Consider the following 22,888-nt stretch of genomic DNA (forward strand, 5'->3'; position numbering starts at 1 on the left):
CCGCAAAAAGGGCCAGATTATCCATTTCCTCTGATTCAGAGGGCGATGGGGCTGCTGTGGCTGGCGTGCCCTTCTCAGGGTCTCGCTCCTCTCTGGACCTTATGGGGTCTGAGGGGGAGGCTGAGGTGGAGGGGGTTGATACTTCCCCCCCCCCCTGGCTCGCCTGAAGAGCTTGCACTCATGGATGAGTTGATTACTTCTATTAAAGAAACGCTGCGTCTGCTGGATGAACCGAGTCCTCTTGCTCTGATGTCCTCTTATGGGACGCAAAGGAAACGCAAATCAGCGCAGGTTTTTCCCTGCCCTGCGGAATTTCAACACGCTGTTGATGAGCAATGGCGCAATTTAAAGAAGCCCTTTTCTGTGTCAAATAGGTTCAAACTGCGTTATCCATTTTCACCCTCCACCGAAGAGCGTTGGTGTGTACCGCCTCAGGTGGATCACGCGGTGGCCGTTTTGAATAAGTCTACGGCGATTCCTGCTGAGGATACCCCGGTGTTCCGGGACCCTACGGACAGGAGATTGGAGTCCCTTGCCCGTCATGCTTATACGGTTGCTGGTTCTATGCTGAAGCCTATTTTTGCTTCCATTATGGCAGCCCAAGCTATTGCTGATTGGACGCAGGTGCTCAGGCGCACCCTGGTGACTGATTCAGCTCCACCGACCACGTTGGCTATGGTGGATCAAATTCATCAAGGTGTCATGTATTTGTGTGATGCGGACTTGGATTTGGTCCCCTTGGCGGCGCGCCTATCCAGTGTAGCGGTGTTGAGCCGTCGTCTGATATGGCTGAAGAGTTGGTCGGTTGACCAAACTTCTCGCAAGACGCTGGCTAATTTTCCTTACGCGGGGTCTCGCCTTTTTGGTGAGGCGTTGGATTCACTGATAAAAGGTGTTTCAGGGGGTAAGAGCACTCTCTTGCCCCACTCTCACAAGAATAAGTCTTTTCGCGGTAAAAGGATTTCCTCGTTTAGGCCCGCTCAGGGTTCTTTTCGTGCCTTTCGGTCGCAATCCATAGGCAAGCCTTTCAAAGGCCAAGGCTCCCAGAAGAAGCCGTGGGCGGGTAAGCAAAAGTCTGGCCAGTCCGGTTCCGCTTCCCACGCCAACTCAGCCTGAAGGGGCGCCCTCACCCGATTCTGGGGTGGGGGGACGTTTGCGCGTTTTTCTGCAACCCTGGGTGGCCCGCATTCGGGACAGATGGGTTCAGGAAATCGTTCGATCTGGTTACAAGATCGAGTTTCTCTCTCGGCCGGCGGGCAGATTTTTTCCCTCCAATCTTCAGCTATCTCCGGAGCGCTTGCAGGATCTGCACCTGGCGGTGCGGGACCTGCGGGCCCAAGGAGTGGTGGTTCCGGTGCCTCATCGGGACAGGTTTCGGGGGTTTTATTCCAATCTGTTCACTGTGCCCAGAAAGGAGGGCAAGGTGCGTCCGATTCTGGACTTAAAAGCTCTGAACCGCTTTGTGCGGGTTCGCAAGTTCCGCATGGAATCCCTGCGCTGGGTGGGGGCTGCCCTGGTTTCGGGGGAATTCATGGCCTCCATCGATTTGAAGGATGCGTACCTACACATCCCCATTTTCGAGGGTCACCAGAAGTACCTTCGATTCGCCGTTGGGGAGGATCATTACCAATTCGTGGCGTTACCTTTCGGTCTCGCTTCAGCTCCGCGGGTATTCACCAAGGTGCTAGCGCCGGTCCTGGCTCTATTGCGAGCTCAGGGCATCTCTGTCTTGGGGTATCTGGACGATATCCTACTTCGGTCCCCTGCCAGTCAGGATCTGGTAACCGACCTGTCCGCCACGATGCAGACTCTGCAGGAGTTCGGTTGGACGATAAACATTCCGAAATCGACGCTGTGTCCGTCGGTTCGTCTTCCCTACCTGGGGATGATTCTGGACTCTGTTCAAGCGAAGGTCTTCCTGCCGGAAGACAAGCTCAGGACGCTTCAGGACGAGGTCAGGTCCCTCAGGGACACTCAATACTCGTCTCTCCGGACATGCATGAGATGTCTGGGTTTGATGGTATCGGCTTTCGAGGCGATTCCCTTTTTCCAGTTTCACACGCGGGGTCTTCAAGCGGAGATTCTGGCCGAGTGGGACGGGCGACCGCAATCTCTGGATCTACGGATTTCATTGAGCCATCGCACCAGAAGGGGTCTTCTGTGGTGGCTCCAGTCCCCAGCGGTGTCGGGGGGCAAGTCTTTTCGTCCATTTTTGTGGACGGTGATCACCACGGCTGCCAGCTTGTCGGGCTGGGGTGGTGTTCTGGGCGTTCTGTCCGCCCAGGGAACTTGGTCGGAGGAGGAGTCGTCTCTTCCGATCAACATTCTGGAATTGAGGGCGATAAAGCTTTGCCTTCTGCAATGGTCAGAACGGCTTCAGGGCCGTCCAGTTCGTGTTCAGACGGACAATGCCACGGCGGTGGCCTACATCAACCATCAAGGGGGCACCAGGAGTGCCCGAGCGGCTCGGGAAGTGGCCGACATTCTGTCATGGGCCAAGACGCACGTCCCGGCGATATCGGCAGTACACATTCCGGGGGTGGAGAACTGGCAGGTGGATTATCTGAGTCGCCAGACCCTGGACCAGGGAGAATGGTCCCTTCACCCGGATGTCTTCCAGATGTTGTGCGCGAAGTGGGGTCTTCCAGATGTGGACCTGTTCGCGTCTCGTCTAAAAAACAAGGTGGAAAGGTTCGTGGCAAGGACGCGCGATCCGCGGGCGGATGCCTCGGTCGCGTTGGTGGCGCCCTGGCGTCAGTATCGTCTGATGTATGCCTTTCCCCCGATTCAACTGTTGTCCAGGTTCCTTCGCAGACTGGCTTCGGAACCGCATACGGTGATTCTGGTGGCACCGGACTGGCCTCGCCGGTCTTGGTACGCGGACCTCGTCAATCTGGCAGTCGACGCTTCGTGGCGTCTGCCGCTTCGAGACCTTCTGTCTCAAGGGCCGATATTCCATCCTGCTTTACAGTCGCTGGCTTTGACGGCCTGGCTGTTGAAAGCCAGGTCCTGAAGGATAGGGGTCTCTCCCACCTTGATTAAGGCTAGAAAAGCCTCTTCAGGAAAAATTTACTACCGTACCTGGAAAGCGTACTTTGCCTGGTGTGAGTCCAGGGGGTATTCCCCTCGCTCATACTCGGTGTCGAGAGTGTTGGCTTTCCTCCAAACTGGTGTGGACCAGCGTTTGGCGCTGGCCACGATTAAGGGTCAGATTTCTGCGCTGGCCATTCTTTTCCAACGCGTCTAATTCGTTGATTCGCACCTTTGTTCAGGGGGTGCGACATTTGGTCCCTCCTAGGAGGGAACCTTTACCTCCATGGGACTTGAACCTTGTTCTGTCCGTGTTGCAACGGGCTCCTTTTGAAAAGATCAGGGAGATCTCGTTACATAGTTACATAGTTACATAGTTACATAGTTAGTGAGGTTGAAAAAAGACACAAGTCCATCCAGTTCAACCCATGATGCGTGTGTGTGTTTGCTTTTAACCGTACATTGTGTACCCCTGTATGTTGTGGTCTTTAAGGTGTACATCTAATAGTTTTTTGAAACTATCTATGCTCCCCGCTGATACGACTGCTTGTGGAAGAGAATTCCACATCCTTACCGCTCTTACAGTGAAGAACCCCTTACGCACTTTAAGGTTAAACCGCCTTTCCTCAAGTTTTAGTGAGTGGCCACGTGTCTTATAGTATTCCCTTTCTCTGAATAGTTTGTTCCTTATGCTAGGGTCGCCAGTACAGTATTTGTACATTGATATCATATCCCCCCTCAATCGTCTCTTCTCCAGAGAGAATAGGTTCAGTGCTTGTAGTCTTTCCTCATAGCCGATGTCCTCCATTCCCCTAATTATTTTTGTTGCCCTCCTCTGGACTTTCTCCAGTTCCAGCACATCCTTCCTGCGGACCGGTGCCCAGAACTGGACAGCATACTCCAGATGTGGCCGGACCAGAGTCTTGTAGAGCGGGAGAATAATCTCTTTATTTCTGGAGTGAATCCCCTTTTTTATACATCCCAGTATTCTGTTGGCTTTGCTTGCGGCGGCTTGGCATTGCATGCCACTGCCAAGCCTGTTGTCTACCAGTACCCCCAAGTCCTTTTCCATCCTAGACTCACCCAGAGGTTCACCCCCTAGTGAATAGCTTGCTTTCTGGTTTCTGGCACCCAAGTGCATTACTTTACATTTTTCTACATTAAACCTCATCTGCCATGTGGTTGCCCACCCCGTTATTTTGTTCAGGTCTGCTTGCAAGATTTCCACATCCTGCATAGAAGATATTGGCATGCCTAATTTAGTATCATCTGCAAATACTGAGATTGTACTAGATATCCCCTCCTCTAGATCATTTATGAATAAATTAAACAGGATTGGTCCCAGGACAGAACCCTGGGGGACCCCACTTTCCACACCCGCCCAATCCGAGTACTCCCCATTAATCACCACCCTCTGTACTCTCCCCTGGAGCCAGGTCTCTATCCAGGTACTCGCCTTATGATCCATACCTACCTTCCTTAGTTTGTACAGTAAGCGTTTGTGAGGAACGGTGTCAAAGGCCTTTGCGAAGTCCAGATACACCACATCCACAGGCTTACCTTTATCTAGGTGGCAGCTCACTTTATCGTAGAAGGTTAACAGATTGGTTTGACACGAACGATTTTTCATGAATCCATGCTGATTTCTACTTATAATACCATTTTCATTACTAAAGTCTTGTATGTGGTCCCTTATCATCCCCTCCAAAATTTTGCAGACTACTGATGTTAGGCTGACCGGCCTATAGTTACCCGGGATATATCTCGGCCCCTTTTTAAATATTGGTACCACGTTGGCTTTTTTCCAATCAGCTGGCACCATACCCGTCTGTAAACTATCCTTAAAGATCAAGAATAATGGTCTGGCAATCACCTGGCTGAGCTCATTAAGAACCCTCGGGTGCAAGCCATCCGGTCCCGGGGATTTATTTATGTTAAGTTTCTCTAGTTTAGCTCTAAGTCTATCCTCTGTTAGCCATGGCGGCACTTCCTGAGGTGTATTATTTAGTTCGGCCTTACAAGCGGGTTTCGTGTAGCCCCCCGATTCCTTTGTGAAGACTGAAGAAAAGAAATTATTTAACACTTCCGCCTTTTCTCTGTCCTCAGTGGCCATTTTTCCTTTATCATCTTTTATGGGGCCAATGTGCTCTGGCCTGGCTTTCTTACTGTTTATATACTTAAAGAACTTCTTGGGGTTCTTTTTGCTCTCCTCCGCTATATGTCTCTCGTGTTCTATTTTAGCCGCCCTGATTTCATCTTTACATTTCTTATTACACTCTTTGTAGTGCTTAAATGCTGCCAATGACCCCTCAGTCTTGTATTTTTTGAAGGCCTTTTCTTTAGCTCTAATATACATTTTAATGTTGGAGTTTAGCCACCCAGGGTTTAGTTTTGCTCTTTTAAATTTATTTCCCTGTGGAATGCACTGGCCCACTCCCTTGTTAAGTATGCTCTTGAAGCACTCCCATTTTTCCTCCGTGTTCTTTGTTCCCAGGGTTCTATCCCATTTGATATTTTCTAGCAGCGAGCGCAGTTTAGGGAAATTGGCTCTTGTGAAATTCAGCGTCCTTATATTACCCTTGTGTTTCCTATTACTGTAATTAATACTGAAACCAATTGACCTATGGTCACTGTTCCCTTAGTTGTCCCGTATTTCTATATCCGTGATCAGGTGATCGTTGTCTCTGTTGTCCAAGAAGGTTGCCTTTTTGGTGGCGATCACTTCGGCTCGCAGGGTGTACTTGTTCTTTCCTGGGTTGTTGCTCCTGTTGAGCAAGTTTTCATGTTGCCCAGTTGGTTCTCTTACTTTGGTAAGGTTCCTGTCTCTGATGTGGGTACTGCGTTGCTTTGTGCGCGGCTGCGTTTCCCACCCCTCATGTCTACACTGCTCTGGGACGTCTCATTGGAGAAGATTATGAAGGGGCGGCGACTGTCGGAGGACGTAAGAGAAAACGGAATTTTTGTAAAATCTTACCGTAAAATTCCTTTCTCTGAGTCCTCCGACAGTTGCCGCCCCCGCCCCTCTTTTGGGGTTTTGTTTATGTACTCTAATGCTATGCTGCCAAACTGAGTTGAGGATGCTGGAAGCAGGGAGGTATTGACTGAGGGGACCGCCCCCTAGGGGTGTGATTATGCTAAAAGCTTTTGTATTAACAAATCTTGAGCCTAGCTACTTCTACGGAGCAAAGGTCAATACCCATTGGTGAAGATTATGAAGGGGCGGCGACTGTCGGAGGACTCAGAGAAAGGAATTTTACGGTAAGATTTTACAAAAATTCCGTTTTCACTGCATTTGAAAAAAACTAAACCGTAAAGTTAGCCCATTTTTTTTCTAAATTGTGAAAGATGATGTCATGCCGAATAAATAGATACCTAACATGTTATGGTTTAAAATTGTGCACACCCGTGAAATGGCGACAAACTACGGTCAAAAAAATTCCTTTAGGCGGTGCTTTAAAAATTTTTAACGGTCACCAGTTTAGAGTTACAGATTTTTAATTACTGCTCTCGCTCTGGCGATACCTCACATGTGTGGTTTGAACTGTGCTTTCATTTCCGGGCATGACTTCCGTATACGTTTTCTTTCATGCGCGAGCTCACGACAACGGTTTATTTTATTTAATTTTTTAATTTTAGCACAGGTTTTAAAAAAAAAAAATCTGATCACTTTTATTGCTGTCACAAGCAATGTAAACATCCCTTGGCACAGCAATAGGCAGTGACGGGTACTCTTTATGGAAGGATCGGGGGTCTAAAAGACCCCAGACCCCTCCATTGCACTTCAATGTTTTCAAAATGCCGAAAACTGAATTTTTGAAAACTGTCACTTTTTTAAATTCGGCGCCTTTAGCTGCTGAGTAACCCGGACGTGACATTATGAACGCTGCTTCCGGGTTGCATCATTGGAGACCTGATTGAAGCCGAATCCAGCTTCGTTCGGGACTCCAACCAGCGGAGGTGCCGGCTGGTTGCTTGGGTCTCCCGGTGGGATGGGAAACTCGGGCAGAGCCGCGGGAGGGGGGCATCCCCACCCGCTTGCTGGGGTAACGACCAAGCGGTTCGCCGTTACCACCTGATAGCCAACCGCCGGCTCTAAAAAATGGTACCGGGATGATGCCTCTAGCTGCAGGAATCACCCCAGTACAACCATTTCTTGCAGCTAACGTAGAGCTACATGATTTTGTGGGAAATTGTTAACTGTGCACAATAGTTAAGGACTCCTATCTTCAGGTACAGCCAGGCTGTTGAATCACCCTGCCACTATGGGTGATTTTAGATTAAGTCTCTTTCCTCCCGATAAGATGATGACTTGGTGAACTTAGCAATTATCTTCAGGACACTCTCACTAGCATCCTCTTTCTCTTCACTGCTGACACCCATCCACTGACTATCCTACACTTGGGGTGGCAACCCTTAGGTCAGGCCCCTTGACACGAGTCCTTGTACTAATGATACTGTGGTCCCAGTGTCTCCCCCTCAGTCAGCTCTCCTTGACCTCTGGGTTCAGCTCCTCTCATCCGTTCCTTAGGCCCTCAGGACGACCTCCTGTGACCGCATGCCCCCTCCCTTCGGGACTCTGCTCTCCAGCCAAAGACCTTGCAGCACATGAGCTCCTGGCTTTTATACAGTATCCCAGAATGCACCAAGGTAACCAGCCTTCTGCCAATCACCAGGACTGTATCAAAGCCTATGCATCCATTTGTCAGGTTTCCTCCCACTGTCCAACATGCCTCCCTATTGGACCAATGTGAAACGCTCCTCTAGACATAATGAATTGCATAATGAGCAGACCTCACTAACAGATCCTGCTCTCTGTTAGGCAGAGAACAATATAGATTTACCTGCAGCCCCTCTGGTAAGCAGATAAGGCTCAAAACTATACTTTCTCACTAGCACCTACCTAGGAGGGTGCTACATAAAGGAAACGCAGAGTAAATGAACTGCTCATGCATTGTGGTAAACATGGCATTTGTAAAGATTGCTTGCCGTATCCTGCACTTATTCAGGTGAGTGCTCTAAGCCTTTTGGCTAAACTTCCTGCCCCACTCTCTGTGTGGTTGTTAGTACTTCTGGACGTGGGGGGGATCAGGAGTTTTCTGGATCCATGGCTGGCTAGGGTTAGGCAGACTGCACGATGTTTCTAAGGGCCCCAGTGTCACCTAAGGGCCTCAGAGAGGATGTTTTATTTTTCATCCTCAGTGGCTTTTGGTTGTCTTCATCTAACCAGTCTGAGGCAAAGATCTAATTTTCATTCTTGCCTACTCCTGCGGCAGTGCATAGCACCTTCACACCTTCTTCCCTTGTCATGTTCACTTTGTGACATTGAACCCTTGGGGTCTTAAGTGGGCTCAGTTGACTATTAACACCCTTTGGAGCTATTTGGTTGTCTGGCCAGGCAATTTCTTGTGGTCAAAAATGTTTTTTATCCTTGACCAATGCAGTTACGGATGGTAGGCCTTGGGCCTTCCCAGGTAGACTGGCTGGTCTTTTCTTGCCTGTGTGTTTCGCACTAGGTTCCCCTTGGGATCTGTTTTTTTTCTGGAGATAATCCCCAGTGGTGTTTAGGTGTTTAGGTTTAGGGTCCATTTTGTCATGTTTCCACCTGTTATTGGTGGGTACGGTTTAGTCAGCTTCTCACTACCTTGGTTTTTTTTCCCCTTGCCTGTAAAGTAATTACCTTCTGGCAGTGACCTACTCCATCACTCCATCTGGGTTTTTAACATCTGGGTGATCCTCTGTGCTCTTACCTTGGTTGTGTTGGCAAGTTAACCAACTTAGTAGGGGGCCTTACCTAATTCATTCAGATTTGAGTGTTGATCCATCAGGTGGCCCTTGGGCTGCAGGCAGTCATCCTTTCTCTTTGTAAGGCCTGTTAGTATTTTTTTTTTTTTTTGCAGTGATGGCCACCCCTTAGTTGGGCTTCTCTCGGAGTACTGTTTGTTTCTGAATTGGTGTGCCCTCCAATGACCAACAAAGAAAACAATATCTTCTGACGTATCCTAAAAACCACAGAGATAGATTACCACTGTGCTACTTTGACAAGAGAACAGCTAAAAACATTTCTGCCAGTGTTACCTATATCTTTAAATGTTAATGCAAGCAGCCCTCTTTCTCCTTTACTAAACCACAAGGGTTATTTAGTTCAAGTCAAATCTACACCAAACGTACGACAGCTATCTTATTTAAAACTTACAGGGTTAATCTTATCACCATACATATGTAGCAAGAACTCACTGAATAAATCATAATTCTCTTTTGTTTTATCGACGGACACAGCGCTCCATAAATCATAACTACTGGGTTATATTGCCTCCTCCAGGAGTAGGACTAGGCAGAACAAAAAACACCTGGCTACGCCCATGGGCTGTCCTCAGCTTGGTATAAACCCCCCCCCCCCCCTTTCTGCTCTAGGTAATCAGTTTTTATTCTGTCTAACCCGGAGTAAGGACCTAGACAATTTTTTTCTCCTTCCTTACATCTTTTTTTTTTTTTTTTTTTTTTTACTGTGTCCGTCAATGAAAAAAAGATATAATGAGATTTTGTGTTCATCGGCAGACACAGCACCCACCCCTCTATGGAGTTCTGATACTTCTAATACTGCTTGCTACTAAACTGATTACCTAGAGCCGAGAGGGGGCTTATATACCAAGCTGGGGACGGCCCATGGGCGTAACCAGGTGTTTTTTTGTTCTGCCTAGTCCTACTCCTGGAGGAGGCAATATAACCCAGTAGTTATGATTTATGGAGCAAGCAAAAAATTGGGGGAGCAAACCCTGAACATATATATCTAAAGCCGGTGCAGCTATGAACCAAGCGTCATGTATATTAAAAAAGAATAGCGCACACATGCAAAAAATATGACTATCAAATATGGAGACAATCCATAAATAAAAATGGGGATTTAGTCCCACCATATGGCCATATCGTGCTCAAGCCCACCACTACGTCAAAGTACTCCATTAAGACTGATAATGGGGTACTTTGACGTAGTGGTGGGCTTGAGCACGATATGGCCATATGGTGGGACTAAATCCCCATTTTTATTTATGGATTGTCACCATATTTGATAGTCATGATTTATGGAGCGCTGTGTCCATCAATGAACTCAGAGAAATGTATTTTCTCTATCGTTCATTGACAGACGCAGCTCCATATTCTTCTTAACCATTGGGTTATGCTGTCCCCCTACAGGAGTTGGACACTAGGCAGGAAAAAACTTTACCACACCTATGGGGAAGTCCCTGCAGGCATACACCCACTCACTCTGCTATAGGATTCAGTTTGTTTCTGCCTAGTTTAGGAGTAGGACCTAGTTCCCGGCTGGGACTGGGTTTCGGACTGGATATCCTAGATCCTTAAGGTCTCCCAGTCCGGCTAGCGAGCGCGTGCAGGTTATAGTGTCGCGCTAGGCCTCGCCACGACAGAGCCCCGATGGACGGGGGCTGGCCTGCTAGTGAAACACCTCGCCGGGATGCACACGACCTGGTTCGGCCTGAGTCGCAGCGTGCCACTTGGCTCTTAGCAACCCCACCCCGAGTGGAGAGGTAATCTGTCTGGAGTGGCGCCCACCCGATTGTCGTTGGTATGGTGAGTAGTGTACCCCCATAGCTCTTGCGGTCTTGGGGTGGACATGGGCCCCTCTTTGGGATGGTCGGACCCCCGGGTTCCTTTCCATTTTCCCCAGCCCCTCTAACAGTCACGGTGGTCTTTTGGCCTCAACCTACCTCCATGCCCCCCCCCCCAAGGTTAGGTAGGAGTTGGCTTCTCTACTTGCTCCAGTAAGGTGGGGGGTGGATCGCAACCGGGGTCTTGAGCAAGTTCCTGGCCCTGGGGGTTAGTGACTGGGGCAGGGATGTCTTTTGGGCTCCCTGTGGTGGTTATGGGCTTGGGGGAGAGCGGATGTTTCTTCATCCGCGGGTCTGCACCTCACGTGTCTGGTTCGGGCCGATAATTTAGTCCGTGGCTTTTCGGCCTACTTGCAACTGTCCGGGTACCTGAACCGAGCTGCCCTAACTGACCAAGATAAGGTGCCTGACCAAGCTGACCGACTGATGCCTCATGCGGCCAGATCAGGCCCAAAATTGAGGCCGCGGTTTGCGGTCTACTCGCAGCTGACAGAGCTGGCTGTCTGAGTGACTGACCAAGCTGTCCGCGGCTTACTCATGGCTGGCTGTCCGAGCTGCTGACCAGGCTGTTTGAGCTGCTGACCGGGGTTATAGAGCAGAGAATGGGCGTCCATCCTCCCCCCTTCCCCAGGGGGGGTGGACATATGGACTGCCTGGTGCCCCCCTTGAACCAGAGGGGCGCCGTGGGGGGCATTGTTGTGTGGGGGTACTCTGCCTGCGCGTCTGTGTCACGACAGGCCCCCTCTTCTTTTATGTCATTTATGGTGGGCGACCCTTAGCTCTAATAGGGGTCTTTTTGTGGAACTTTAACCGGCGTCTCCTTGCGGGACTGTGGTCGGCGACCTCCCCTTCTTGTTATGTTCTCAGGCTGAGCTTAGCATATAGCGACTCTACTGGGTCTGCGTCCACGCACTTCAGGTGCTCTGCGGTGAGGAGGAGTCCTTTTTTTTTTACTGCGCATGCAAGGGCGCTGGTGGATGCACTGATTGTATCTGTGCAGAATGCCCCCAGGGTCTGCAGGGGCCCGCAGATGTATGTTTTCTAGGTGAGCTCCAGGTGCTCCTCGTTGAGCTCCATGTTACCTGGTTGGCTAAGTTTAACCTTTGGGGAATTACGTTCTTTCTCTGCATTGTTTTCCCACCCCTCATGCAAACTTCTCTGAAGTTCATTAACAGACGCAGCACCCGCCCCTCTGTTTCTGAGTGGGTTGGGTTTTTTTTTACTTTAGACACTGCTTGCAACAAAACGGAATCCTATAGCAGAGTGAGTGGGTGTATGCCTGCAGGGACTTCCCCATTGGCGTGGTAAAGTTTTTTCCTGCCTAGTGTCCTACTCCTGAAGGGGGCAGCATAACCCAATGGTTAAGAAGAATATGGAGCTGCTTATGTCAATGAACTTCAAAGAAAAGAATTGTACGGTAAGTACAAAAATCAAATTTTTGCACTCAAAGCAATTTTGTAAAACAAAATAATAACATCTCTGAAGTAAATTAATTTGTTCACTTAGTTTATTCTGGTAGCGGAATACAGTACCCCTGCAGCCGCCAATTCAGACAGTCCGCATACCCAGAAACTCCTAATACACTGCTGCCTTTCTTCAATCCCAATATTCTTAGCTCACAGAGTACAGCCTCTCCCTGCTGCTTCTGCTTCCACCCTCCAAGTTTCACGCTGCATCTCCACAGTAGCCCAGGACTCTCACCACATTCTTTCCTTCCTGTGCTAGCCTGGTATGGTCCACTCCTCTCTCTCCACCAGATGGGAACTCCAGAAGTACCATGATGTAAGGAGACACAAGCACTCTTCCTTGAATGGTATCACAGACAATCTTTTTTGTATCAAAACACCCTTGTACTCCCAAACAGATCTGTACTGTAGGCCAATCAAAAAAGCTATTCCCACAGGAACAGGCCACTGGAGGCTAACTTTCCTATTGCGGCCTCCAGTATTAACTGTTTTCAACACTGCTGCAGTGCTTAGTTCTCCTCCTTACCATTCCTTTTGAAAGATTTCTTTATTGGGGAGGGGGGGTGGGGGGCTCAAGTGGGCTCAGAAGTCTGTTCAGGCTGTTGGGGGGCTATTTGGTTGTGCCAACACCATACATTTTCTGGTCTACCTTGCTTACTGAGGTTTGGTTGGTCCCTGTCTCTGTTGGGGAATTATTGTTCCACATGATATTGGTGGGTTCAGATTGATCAGCTTCTCACTTTTGCCTTTCCTATGAAGTCATTCCCCTCTGGCAGTGACCTTCTCCTTCTGGGTCTGGAATATCCGGTTTATCATCTTTGCTCCTAATTTGATTATGTTGAGATGTTCTCCCATTTACTAGGGCGCCTCTTAGTGTTTTTTGTTTTGTTGCCGACACCTAGGTCCGACTGCTTTTGAACATCCTATTGTATCTGAATTCTTGAATGAAAAAATTGAGATTTTTAGACTTACCCTAAAATAGACTACATAGAGTTCTTTGAGGGACACGGAGCCCTACCTGTCCGCTTCTGTTCATACCCTTAGTGCTGCTTTACCACAAAATTGAGGCATGCTTAGGTATTGGAGGTGTTATACAGAGATAATGATGCTATTTGCCAATGTTGAAATTATAACTTGACTATGTGAATTTTTGATTATTTACATTAAACTAATCGTCTTTACATATTTATCTAAAAAAAACAGTGAAAGTCAACACATTCTGTTCATGGCTTGCCTAAACGATGATGTTACTAGACAAAAACGATTTTCTATTCAGCAAGGGTATTAAATGGTTCTTGAATCCTTTTGCATTAACGGGTCAGTTGATCCAAAAGTGATGCTTTTAGTCAAGTTTTGTGTGAAGTAATCAGTGGGTTTCTTATATGTCTTCAGTAATCCAACAAAATCTATTTCTTGGAGTTCATTGAGGGACACAGAGACCTACTTGATGGCTTATGTTCATACCCTTAGTACTGCTTCACCACAAAATTGAGGCATGCTAGGTATTGGAGGGGATATACAGAGGGATGGCATATGGTTTTGCTATTGTTGCTGAATTTTTGGGTCCCTAAAGAAATGCTTTGTATGGTAAATGCAAAAATCCCAATTTTCTTTCATTAAAATAGGTGTAGACTCCAGAGAGGGAGAGACATAATCTTGTCCTCGTACAAAGCATTAGGAAGACCTCATCTAGAATTTGCATTTCCGTTTTGGGCACCAGTTCACAAAAATAATGTTGGGGAACTGTACAGAGGGCAGAGAAGGCCAACTAAACTAATAAGCCAATAAGGGGCATGGAAGACCTCAGCTAGGGAGAAGAGTATTCTTTTCCCTTGTGAAGAGGTGTTTGGGGGGGGGGGGGTGATATCACCTTGTATAAAAGCATAAATCAACCTTTGATGCATATAGTGACTGTGGTGCAAAGTTAACTTTGCAATGACCTTAAAGGACAAGAGGCACTCCTCACATCTGGAGGAAAAGAGGTCTAACTTCTTCATATGGAAAGGCTTCTTCACAGCAACGCTGTGAAAATATGGAATAGGCTCCCTCAGGAACTAGTTATAGCCAGCTTAAAGAGGAAGTAAACCCTCCTCTGCAACTTGTACCTATAGGTAAGCCTATATTAAGGCTTACCTATAGGTACTGTAAATATCTCCTAAACATGTACCCTTTAGGAGATATTTACTTTGCATGCAGCCAGTGACATTACTGGCGCATGCGCTCTGAAGGAATGGCCGCTCGTGCTGTTCCTTCAGAGCCCAGTGCCGTTACCGTTGGCTCCCACGTGCATGTTCGCGAGTGACGTCATCGCGGCTCCAGCCAATCAGATGGCCGGATGCCGCAAACGCGTAAGAAGGGCGACAGAACATGTCGCCCATGAGAGAGGTGAGCGGTCGGCACTGCGGGTCTTTGTTCTTGGGTAAGTATTTCATAATGAGCTAGTATGCGATGCATACTAGCTCATTTTTTGTTTTTCTTTCAGGTGTTTGTTTTTTTGAAAAAAAAAATTCGGAGGTTTACAACCTCTTTAATGATTGCGTTAAATAAAAGCTGGATCCATTCCTAAATGCACAGAATAGAAGTGGCTACCGACATTTATAAGTAATAACTCAGAGATTGTTGATCTAGAGAATTTCCAATTGCCCTAGGAGATCAGGAGGGATTGATTGTTTCCCCATTCAAACAAATTAGATCGTTCTTTATAAGTTTTTTTTTGCCTTCCTCTATGGTTATAGGGTTCTGTTTATAGGGGTTTTCAATTTATTTGTACATCTTTTTTTCTGTTGGTTGAACTCAATAGACTTGTATCTTTTTTTCAAACCCTATTACATATTTAACAATGTCTTTCCTTTTAATATTTTGAGATGGGAAATATATGCTGTTGATGTGTTGTATTAATTTTTTTTGTGATCATTGACCATAATGTCCATAATGTTTATATCTTCTGCTGCCAGGCTAAGCCCAGTCGACTGCATTGCTCACATTGTGATGAGACCTACAGCCTTCCTCAGAATGGGACTATAAAACTTTACAAAGAGTTGCGGTGTCCACTGGATGACTTTGAGCTTGTGTTGTGGTCTTCAGGTTCACGAGGAAAGAGTTACCCACTGTGCCCCTACTGTTACAATCATACCCCTTTCAGGGACATGAAAAAAGGTTTGTCTGGACATCTACACACTGTATAGTCACAGGGTCCTGTCCTGCTGCTTCTTTCTACTTTACTGTCTCTCTGCTAAAGGACAGTGAAGCTTAAAATACAAATGTATGGTTAGAAAAGCATTTAACAACCTTCCTATACCTACACAAGCACAGGAGTTTTGATATTGTTGTTATATACTGTATGTGGCAAAGCATTGTAGATACTATTTTGTCTTTTCTCATCCATTTAGGGTGAGCAGTGTGTATACCCAGTAGAGAATGTTAAGTGACTGAGCTTTCATGGGGGAAAGTTGATTGGCTAGGATAGATTTCCACAGAGCTCTCTTTTTATTTCCTCAAGAGAGCCAGTCTCCATGGCACCTCCCCTCCTTCCTTATAGGGACAAGCTTGCAAGTTTGTCCAGCAACCTTTAATTAGGGCAGTTGTTCTGCGGCTGGGTTGTGTAGGCACAGCTGATTCCTATTTACCATCTTAGGCCCCGTTCACACTGGGGCGATCCGACTTGCTGGGGCGACCGCATAGGTCGCGGCGCGCTGCTCGCACCGCGACCTCGGAGCGGCCGGCATGGACTTCATAACATTGAAGTCTATGCAGGTCGCTCCGGGTCGCCCCAAATAAGCTCCGGACCCTTTTTCTAAGTCGGAGCGACTTGTGTCGCTCCTATTAGAACGGGTCCATAGCTTCTCTATGGCGAGCGACCTACGGCGACCTGTCAGGCGACCAGGTCGCCCCAGTGTGAACGGGGTCTCAAAGTAATTGTAACGTCTCTTTTTATTTTATTTATTTTTTAAATAAACAAGTTCTACTTACCCTCTCTGTGCAGTTGGTTTTGCACAGAGCAGCCCAGGTCCTCCTCGTCTCGGGTCCCTCTTCGGCTCTCCTAGCCCCTCACTCCTGTCAAGTGCCCCCCACAGCAAGCAGCTTGCTATGGGGGCACCCGAGCCAAGCTGCAGCTCCGTGTATCCATTCAGACACAAAGCTGCTGTTCGGCCCCACTTCCTCTCTCTCTCCTGATTGGCTAACTGATTTTGACAGCCGCGGGAGCCGGTGGCACCATGGCTGTGTCTCAGCCAATCAGGAGGGAGAGTCCTGGACGGCCAAAGGACCCATGGACATCGCTGGACAGAGATGGCGTTCAGGTAAGTTTTAGGGGGTGCTGGGACAGCTGTTATACACAGAAGGCTTTTTATCTCAATGCATAGATTGCATTAAGATAAAAAAAAAAAAACTTCTGACTTTACAACTCCTTTAAAACTGAACTCCAAGCAGTTAGAAAGATGCAAATAAATATAGCTATATATTCAATAAAACACTTTTAGCTGAAAGCAGTGTATATACCTGAATTTAGTGTGATATTAGCCTTTTTGAAATCGCCATTGGGCAGATCTTGAACGGAGATGCAGCATGAAGGAACCAATTTAGCTTGGCTGAATTGCAATGAGCATAATGATAGCTCATCATTTCAACAGTCCAGTCACAGGCTAGGGAAGAGACCATACCCTTTTACAAGCTCAAGTGTTACTAAAGGGTATTTTATTTTATTTAAATTTTTAAATAAAATAACATAGATGTTGTACTTACCTGCTCTGTGCAATCGTATTGCACAGAGCAGCCCAGAATCTCCTCTTCTCGAGTTCCCTGACAGTGCTGTCCGCTCCTCTTTTTTCAGTTTCTTCCCCCTAGCAAGTGCTTGCTTTTGGGACAGACATGTAGGCTCACTCCCAAACCAGACTGTGTGTGCCTATAGACACACACAGTGTGGTTCAGACCCACTCCCTCCTCACTGGATTTGATTAATAGCAGCAGGAGCCAATAGCTCCCTCTGCTACTTCCACATCCAGTGAGGAGAGAGAGAAAGCAGGGAAGCTGCTCTTGGCCACAGCACTGAATCAAGATTGGGTTCAGGTAAAACAGTTTAGCGGAAAGGGGAGCTCATTTTGGAAGGTTTTTGCCTTAATGCAGAGAATGCATTAAGGTAAAAAAAAACTTTGGCCGTTACAACCACTTTAAATATACTGTAGATGCATTTCTAGATTATCCACTAAAGGGAACTCTTAGTAGTTCAGTGTTATTACTTGCTAACAACTGATAATAACAGTTCAGCCTCAAAGATAGTGCATTGTTTTCAAGTAGTCAGCCAGCTCAAAGATTCATATTGTAAGGAGAAATAAAGTACAACCACTGAGCAGCGCACTACATTGCAGTAATGATTGCCCACATGTACTAATGTGCTTAAAATTATTCAGAGGGACAACGTTTTAAAATAGCAGATGTTGGTAAGATTATTTACACTAAACTAATCATCTTTACATATTTATCTAAAAAACAGTGATAGTCCACACATTCTGTTTAGGGCTTGCCTAAACAATGATGTTACTAGACAAAACCTATTCTCTATTCAGTGGAATTCTACCCTGTGCCTCTCTGCCTGGGAGTTTTGAGTGTTCCCATTCAGGTTTGTGTGTTACATTAAAAATCAAACGGATAAAGCAGGTACCCCTCATAAGGTCCATAGTAGGTGCGCAGCCATGGAATTCAAGTGCAGATATCTCATCGCTCATGACCCCAAGAGAAATGAAATTTTCAGGTGGTTTAATTTTCTATGAAATATCAATTTTAGGTGGACTGACCCTATAAACTGTGGAATTGTTTTATAAATAAAATCTCTCCGTATAATCAAATCTTTCAAGGAACCTTTAGGATTTTTTTTCACTTTTTAGAGACCCAATAGAATTGAAAAGAAATCTCCTCAAAGTGTGAGAAATTCCCTCTTAACCACTTCAGCTCCAGAAAGTTTTACCCCATTCCTGACCAAGCCATTTTTTGTGATACGGCACTGCGTTACTTTAACTGACAATTTCATGGTTGTGTGATGCTGTACCCAAATAAAATTGATGGCTTTTTTCCCAACAGATAGAGCTTTCTTTTGGTGGTATTTGATCACCTCTGCTGTTTTTATTTTTTGCGCTATAAACAAAAAAGGAACCACAATTTTGAAAGAAAAAAATATATATTTCTCTAGCGCTCATCGACAGACGTAGTCCTCGGTGATACACCACCTTCGGGTTATGTTACCTCCGCAGGAGCAGGACTAGACAGGAAATTAAAAAGCTCTGGCCACACCCTAGGGGCAGTCCCAGAGGGTATATCCTCTCTCTCTCTGCCTCAGCAAATCAGTTATTTTCTGTCTAGTTAGGAGTAAGGACCTAGACACCTTGCTGGGATCTTAGGTCCTGGCAAGAATTTTTTCTTAAAGGATTTTTTTTAGACAGCTTTTTTCTCCAGTGTTCCTGTGAGATCTTCAAGCAAGAAAGCTGAACTGGGCGACGGGCTGGATGTTTAGATCCGGTGGTCACCCCAGTTCAGCCTACGAGCGCGTGCAGGCCATAGCTCCGCGCTGGGTCGGCCGCGACAAAGTCCCATTAAAGGACTGTCCACGCGAGTTAAACGTCTCGCCGAAACGCCAAAGACCATGAGTCACGGCGTCCGTATCGGTCGACAGCCCTCCCGCCCCGGTGGAGAGGGGTACTGTCAGGAGTTGGTGCCCGCCCTGTTCCGGTATGGTGAGTAGTATGTTCCCCCTTTTTCCCTGACGGGTTTTGTGGTGAACGCGGGCCCCTCTCTGTATGGTAAGAAAGAGTCCTTTCTATCCTATAACATGTCACAAATCCTCCTACTTTGAGTGTGATTTATGTGTGCAAAAGCCAGGAGGCTTGGCTTGGGAGCTAACAATCTATTGTATACATGTTTTAAAGATGTAATCTGTGGCATTCTGGGAATCTTATGGGTTAAGTATAAGCTACCTACCAGTCAGAAGCCACGGACATGTAGACTGCCTTCCAAATCAGATCTCCAGCTATTAGCAGGCCTCCCGAACGGCCACGCGGTCCGCCAGGGCCGGTACCGCCAACCACGCCATATCCCCATGCAGAGAGAGTGTTGTGTGCCCTGCAGCACACCGCTATTCAGTTTAGGCCGCCGCCATTTTTTTTGCTGGATCGCACGAGCCGCCATTTTGGCGTAGCCTCGTGTCTCCAGCATGGGGGCGGCCATGTTTGAGGTGATCCTACACCTCGTGGAGCTTGGGGGAGGCGCCGGAAGGCGTGCAGAGGGGCGGAGCCGCCTCCTTTCTTCCTGGGCAGCCAGCCAAAAGACTTCCTGTTTGTCAAGACAGCGCTGTAAGCTGTTGCAGTTTAACTCTGAGCATCAAGTGGTGAGCCTGGGGGTCTATCTCTCTCTCTCTCGATCGATAGGGATCCCTAAGCAGGTAACACTAAGGGGCTTTTTTGTGGCGCTGGGGGTCAGGAAAAAAAAAAAAAAAAAGTTTTTTTTTCTTTACTTTTGAATTATATTATCCAGGAAGTAACTGGAGTTATTATGGACCCTGCCACACATATTCCCCCACCTGTTTCCCTCGAGGGGGCCTCGGGACCCGCCGGTGCACAGAGTATAGAGTCATTTACAGCAATTTTGGAGTCTATGGTGGCTCGGGTGGAGGCGGCCTGTCAGGGACGGGGGTCAAGGAAGCGACCCCCGCCTACCCCTATACCATCTGACACCTCTGACTCAGATTCAGAGATGGTCACGGCAGTTGCAGGTTCCTCTGCAAGGGCTGTTATCCCAGGTAAAGCCCCCTCAGACAGTGAGGAGGACGCTTCTTCTCTTGCTATAATTCAGGAAGAAGCATTGGTGGACGCACTAGTTGTGGCAGTGCAAGAAACCTTAAAACTTGAGGCTTTACCGGCAGAGGCAACTGAAACAGAGAGGCCTTTTGGGACTAATAAGCCCATCAAGACGGCGAAGGCTTTTCCTGTACCTAAATGTTTTGGTAATCAGATTAAAGGAGAATGGGAGCATTCTAAACGTACCTTTACTATTTCCAAGCGTATTGCTAGACGCTATCCGTTTGAGGAATCCATCATTAAGAAATGGACGGTACCACCAGTCGTGGATCCGCCTATTTCCAGGCTGAATAAAGCCACGGTTATTCCAGTGGAGGACACTTCGTCCTTTAAGGATCCGGTGGATCGAAAGATAGAAGCAGAGTCCCGCACTATTTTTTCTCTGATAGGGTCAGCATTTAGACCAGTAATCGTTATTGGTCTAGTTTCCCAGACACTTACGGAATGGGCGAAAATGGTACGCCAAGATCTTAGGGGAAAAGATATTCCCCAGGAGACATCTGATTTGATGGAACAGATCATACAAGGGCTACGGTTTATCTGTGACGCAGCCTTGGACACTACTCCCCTATTAGGGCATGCATCTAAGTTAGCAGTGATCCTCAGACGTGTGCTGTGGTTAAAATGCTGGTCAGCTGACCTAGGTTCCAAAAAGACCTTGACCAATCTCCCCTTTCAGGGGAATCGTCTATTTGGAGCCAACCTAGATGAAATCATTAAGGATGCCACTGGGGGCAAGAGCACTTTTTTGCCACAGGCTGCAAAAGCTAAGGGACCTCGCAACAAGCGAGGACCTTTCTTTACCGCCCATAAAGGGCGCCCGGCTGGTACTAGCGGGAAAGGCGCCCCCACCCGGTTTCAGGGTGGGGGGACGTTTTCACCGGTATTCAGCCACTACTACCGGTGCGATTCTTCCCTTCCAACATTTAAGTACCACAGGAAGCGGTAGTTACCGTTCCCTGAAAAGATCTTTTCCTTTACCTTTTCCTAAGATTAGTCCCGATACCTCACAGGAATCGGATCTGGTTGACCAGATAGGCCAAGTAGCCTCTAGTCGGGTGACTTCGGTCCCTGAGGTTCAACCAGAAAAGATCACCTTTCCTGATAACTATCAGGTATCTGATAAATGTGTGGTAGCTCTAGGGACGCCTGGTTCAGATCCAATCAGCGCCAGTGGTCCTAGAAATTCTAGGCTGGCCTCCTCAAGCCGGCCTGGCCGACTTGGACATGTTAGTCGCAGACGTTCCGTGGGAACTTCGTCTCAGGGAGTGTCTGTGGTCTCTAGGACCAATTTACCTTCGTGCTTTACAGTCGCTGGTTTTAATGGCCTGGCCATTGAGACCCAAGTACTGAAGGACAGAGGTTTGTCTACTTCAGTCATTCCTACCCTTATTAAAGCAAGGAAAGCGACTTCCAGCAAAGTCTATTATCACACATGGAAGACTTATATTGCGTGGTGCGAATCTTTAGGATTTCCTCCACGTACCTATTCGGTGACTCGAATATTGGCCTTTTTGCAACAAGGGGTTGAGCAGAAGCTAGCCTTGAGCACCATCAAGGGTCAAGTTTCAGCATTAGCAATCTTCTTTCAGAAACCTTTAGCTACCAAATCCTTGGTGCGGAATTTCATCCAGGGGGTGCGGCACCTGGCTCCTCCAGTCCGCGCGCCCTTACCGCCCTGGGATCTTAATTTGGTTTTGTCGGTTCTACAGAAACCTCCCTTTGAAGACATCAGGGAGATTCCCTTGCTTACTCTATCCCAGAAGGTGGCCTTCTTGGTGGCTATTACTTCTGCTCGCAGGGTGTCAGAACTGGCTGCATTATCATGCCAGTCCCCATACCTAGTGATTCATAGGGATAAGGTAGTACTTCATCCTAAGCCATCTTTTCTTCCTAAGGTGGTTTCAGATTTTCATCTGAATGAAGATATTGTACTACCTTCCTTGTGTCCTCAGCCCAAGCATCATCGGGAACATGCGTTGCATTCCTTAGATGTGGTTCGGGCAATCAGGGTATACCTGAAAGCTACGGAATCATTCCGTAAGACGGATTCACTTTTTGTGATCACGGATGGCCCCAGAAAGGGTTTGCCTGCATCTGCCGCGACCATTGCCAAATGGATTAGACAAACGGTGGTACAGGCTTATTCTATTAAGGGTCAGAGTCCTCCGTTCCCTGTTAGAGCGCACTCCACTCGGGCGCTCAGCACTTCCTGGGCCTTTCGCCATCAGGCGTCAGTGGTCCAGGTATGTAAGGCGGCCACCTGGTCGTCGGTACATACCTTTACAAAATTCTATAAAATTGATGTGACGGCATCGGCGGATGCCTCATTTGGCCGCAAGGTTTTGCAGGCCGCAATTTGAGGAGACCGGTGGTCTACCTCGAGGGTTTTTTTCTGTTTGAAAAAAAAAAAAATTGTTTTCTCTTTTTTTGGTTGAGTCTCATCATTAAGGATGAGCATTGTAAACTTCTAGTTGGCACCGGTTGGGCCTTCTAGATTGGGATTTGATTTCCATTTTCCCACCCCTCAGTTGTGATACTGCTCTGGGACGTCCCGAAGGTGGTGTATCACCGAGGACTACGTCTGTCGATGAGCGCTAGAGAAAAATGGATTTTTGTAAAATCTTACCGTAAAATCCTTTTCTCTTAGCTCATCGACAGACGTAGTCCCCGCCCCTCTGTTTTGGAGTTGGGTTGGGTTAAATTCTCTAAGCACTGCTTTCTCACATAACTGATTTGCTGAGGCAGAGAGAGAGAGGATATACCCTCTGGGACTGCCCCTAGGGGTGGCCAGAGCTTTTTAATTTCCTGTCTAGTCCTGCTCCTGCGGAGGTAACATAACCCGAAGGTGGTGTATCACCGAGGACTTACGTCTGTCGATGAGCCTAAGAGAAAAGGATTTTACGGTAAGATTTTACAAAAATCT

General features: G+C 47.4%; 1 protein-coding gene across 2 annotated transcripts in view; it reads left to right on the forward strand.

Annotated features, from left to right (window-relative positions):
- Nucleotides 1–22,888, forward strand: part of TOP3B (DNA topoisomerase III beta) — a 187,905-nt gene that overhangs the window by 163,835 nt on the left and 1,182 nt on the right. For both annotated transcript variants that reach the window (XM_082247853.1, XM_082247854.1), the window contains one exon: nt 15,076–15,277. In XM_082247853.1, the coding sequence (XP_082103979.1) occupies nt 15,076–15,277 (202 nt within the window). The remainder of the gene's footprint in view (nt 1–15,075; nt 15,278–22,888) is intronic.

Source organism: Pelophylax lessonae (genome assembly GCF_965119305.1).
Source record: "Pelophylax lessonae genome assembly, chromosome: 1".
In the NCBI taxonomy this organism is placed as follows: domain Eukaryota; kingdom Metazoa; phylum Chordata; class Amphibia; order Anura; family Ranidae; genus Pelophylax; species Pelophylax lessonae.